The 4,131-nt window shown below is 33.3% G+C and overlaps 1 protein-coding gene across 1 annotated transcript in view; it reads right to left on the reverse strand.

Moving 5' to 3' along the window:
- Window positions 1-3,865: 3,865 nt before the first annotated feature.
- Window positions 3,866-4,131, reverse strand: part of LOC113240540 (proteasome subunit alpha type-2) — a 7,955-nt gene continuing 7,689 nt past the window's right edge. The window contains exon 6 of the mRNA XM_026477876.1: window positions 3,866-3,877. Within this exon, the coding sequence (XP_026333661.1) occupies window positions 3,866-3,877 (12 nt within the window). The remainder of the gene's footprint in view (window positions 3,878-4,131) is intronic.

Here is a 4,131-nt window from a genome sequence, read left to right on the forward strand (position 1 = left end):
ACAGTCCTGAGATGTTGTTAAAATTTTACAAATAACCTTGCATATATTCTAAATTATATGTATAATTTATAAACTAAACTGTACTTATAAAGAGCTATTGTACTTTAATAGAAAATAAGTTATTACAGTTGAAAAAGAACATTAAAATACGTATGCATATATATACGCTAAGAAAACTACGTATATTTTTATTATAGGTGAAATCTAAAAATGCTAAGTGTCTTTTTAGGCTTTCCATGTGGTATATTACGGTACCTTTATTATTCAAATGGACTCAGAAAGTTTGGATAGAATTGTACAATCTACACGTAAGAAACGAAACTATGTTTTCGGATTAAAATCGCGTATATTTGTTTTCTTTTTAAACAGACCAACGTTTCGGACTTTATACAAGTCTTAAAATCACGACTAGGGTTGCCAGGTCATAAAACCAATTAGCTAAACAGACCAGCCATTTTTTTGGCCGGACAATTGGCTAAAAAGGCTGGACACCCTACGGATTATGATCTGGCATTTATAAATAATATAATCAGTGTTTTTTATTATTAATCACCTATTACTGAAATGGTTATCTATCGAAATCCAAAACAAAACAAAACTTGGTCAAATATAAGAAACCTAACCAGAGCCTAAGTTTGTCCGATTTTATCCGGACGCCTGGCAACACTAGTCACGGCTGACTGACCATTAAACGGACATTTATAAAGTCTAACTACCTATTAGTATAGTAATATGTCATAATCAAATGCCATTAACGAATATTCTTAAAAAAACTAAGTCACAATGTCAGATTCATAATATTACAGACTTAGAATAATAACGCATAGAAATAATAACGCAAATTGAAGCGCTCCCAAAGGGCCTACACGGGCGGGTGGGCCTTCAGTGCTCAAGGTCAACTTGCACCGCGAACAGCTCAAGAATTTTAGCTAAAAATGACGAAATGTGCGGTAAATGAGTGTAAAAATACGTCAGACAAACATAAAATAGATACTAACATCACATTCCACAAGGAAGTAACGCGTTTCAACTTGTATTTTTATATAAATATCCACTAAAACCGAAAATTAACCTACTACTAAAACTAGCCTACATGAATTTGATTTTTGCCTCACTTGTGACAGTTCGTTTGATATGAAACTATCATTCTATGCGTTATTATTCTAAGATTACGGATAAATGTGGAGTTCTTAGGTTTCGCTTTTTTTACACATAAAAACGCGTATATTCGTTTTTTTTTTCAAACAAGGTCATCAATTTTTACGAATGAAGTCGCGAGCTAGTGTTAAATATTTATATGGAAAGTCTAAAACGAATACCAGTGTACGTTTTTAGTTTCACCCCGAATTTTGTCTTCCCAAAATGAATATTAATTTATTTAATACTGCAAAATCACAATTTTAGAGGAATTTATATAAGCTCGGAATATAGAGCTTGTTTTTTGACGCTATATTTGTAGTTCTTTTCAATAGAATCGCCATATAAATGTTAAGCTAAAATTATACGTTGACAAGGTGAATTTGAACCCTTTGAATTTCATAGAACTAATATTTTTCTAACAAGACCATTGTCGTCAAAGTCAATACAAGTGGCGCCATTTCAAAGTTCAAAAGTAATTTGCCACTGTTTTATTTTGTATTTTAACTATACATTAAACAAAAAACTCGAAAAATAATAATGAATTAATAATTCTGCTTGTAAATTAATATGATTGAAAATTATTTTGATTTGTTAAATTTCGCTGTTTCTATTGAATTGGACTATACAACGTTTGCATTTGAGAATATTTTGAATGATTATTTTGTTACAGAAATAGAATGAGTAATGAAGCTTTTCAATAATTTTTGTGTTTTATTTATACATCTCCACATTACCATCAAATATCCGTTACGTAAGAATATCAGTTACGTTACCATCAAATGTAGGATATTAGACACGACTCGCGCGAGAAGCGACACAAGCATGACGTCCCTTAACTGCACCGTTTGTGCACTGCATCCTATTCGTATTTGTTCGTATGTAATATCGCTTGTACACTTATAGATAATATGATCCTGTGACATTTCAGACCGTAATTTCTCGGATTCGGAACAGCAGCTTGATTTTGATTGCCTTACCGAGGTTTTTCCTTTGCCATTCCGAGTTGAGGCGCATAAATGCGATTCACACCTGGCCGATGGGAAACTTTCGACATTTCTAATCGGAACAATAGCTGATTCAACTCACAAATTAGAAAGATCTAGTAGGAATCAGGTTCATCTTCTCGCTCGGAAACCCATCTGATTTCGAGACTACCCGATCAATTACTGTCAAATAAGTAAAAATCGACAAAATTATAATCTCAGTACAGAGTACTAAAAAAACCGACCTCAAAAGTACGTGAAATTACGTCTATTTGCTAAGTTTCATTGAAATATCCCCTAGTTCGCCACTATACAGGGCTTGATACTGGAGATAATAAAAATAGGTTCTCACTACGACGCTACTCAAAGTATATCGAGAGAAAAACGCCTTGAATTGGAGAAATAGCAAAATCAACTAAATAATTGCTAAAAGTAATTGCTCCTAAATTAAAGTTAGGCGCTATTTATAAAAATGAATCTTCATGCGTGAACAGCCACCCTTTGAGGTGGATAATTTTCTTCAAAATTAAATGGGACCACTATGGAAATACCCCCTTTCCAACAAAAAAAGAATCATGAAAATCGGTTCACAAATACCGGAGTTATCGCGTAACATACATACAAATAAAAAGAACATACAGTCGAATTGAGAACCTCCTCCTTTTTTGAAGTCGGTTAAAAAGACAAGTGTCAAGTATGAAGCTTCATTCGCATCACGCATTGCTTATTTGGCAGTAATTGTTTCGGACGGATATCGAGAGTGGACCCCCCGATTTGAATCAGGACGCTGCTGATACGATCTTACTCCAGCATGACAATGGTAGAATTTTTTAATTTGGATTAGGTAGTCTGGTAAAAGTCGCTTTTAGACGCAAAAAGTACATTTAATGGTAAACATAAAAATGCCAAACAAGCATAATTGTTACCGTTTCGAACGGGCATCGCCTAAAAAAGCCGGACTTATTATTTGCAAACCTTTTCATAAAAAGTGCTATGGTACTATGTTGTGGATATTCCTCTGATTCGCATGAAGACTCCCTTCTATATTTATATGGCGAACGGCTTTGCAGTGGAATTCTTGGAATACTTGTTCCCCGAACGCTATTACTTGGGTTTTTTCAAGGCGGCAGTCAATAGGCATTATTTAGGTATGCATGCCCACGGAAGAAAAAAACAATGGAAGTGCCATCAGCCTCGATTGCTATCGGAACCGATGTCACTAACACGCACACAAACAAACGATAAATTGATCATATAGACAGGGTTAAATGTGTCACTTATCTCGGTATGAAAGTAGATTAACATTTTTCTTGGTCTATCCACATTGATTTTGTTTATAATAAGCTTAGTTGGGCAAGTTCTACCAGTATCCGCCAGCATGGCATTGGTTGACTTCATACTAAGTTATGCTCTACATTGTTATGGACTTACATACAATTCATACACAAACAGACTTGAAAATAAGCAAGTTAGATTTTTGTAATTTCTTGTAAACAATAAAACTAAAGAAATATGTAATGGAGACTACAATAAATTTTTTGTATCCTGTCATCAATAACTGTAACACAAGGTCAATGACCTCTGGTAAATTTGTAGCACCAAAAGTTAATAACTACTATGGAGATAGAACTCTAATGAAACGTATTCCATACTTACTAAACCTCAGGTTATTAGACTTGAACCTAAGAAAAGTAAATTTAAACATCTTGTGTTTCAGCATTTGTTGTCAAACTTAGAGTAGATTATTCATTGACCTATGAGATTGTTAACATACGTGTTAGGAAAAATATATGTGTTAGTAGTTTTAACATTAAGTATATAAAAGCGAGATTCATTTGATACCACAGTCAAACTGAAAACTCAGTTTTGTGGGACTATGTATTTATCTAAACTGTCATGTTTTTATATATGTTAAATAAAAAATACTTTCTAATTTAAAAAGATTTTTTTTTGTAAATGTAACAAATGGATTGTTAATATAGTTTAATCTTTACCCAGTCGCTTTATC

Source organism: Hyposmocoma kahamanoa, unplaced genomic scaffold (genome assembly GCF_003589595.1).
Source record: "Hyposmocoma kahamanoa isolate Upper Pololo Valley unplaced genomic scaffold, ASM358959v1 148, whole genome shotgun sequence".
Taxonomy (NCBI): Eukaryota; Metazoa; Arthropoda; class Insecta; order Lepidoptera; family Cosmopterigidae; genus Hyposmocoma; species Hyposmocoma kahamanoa.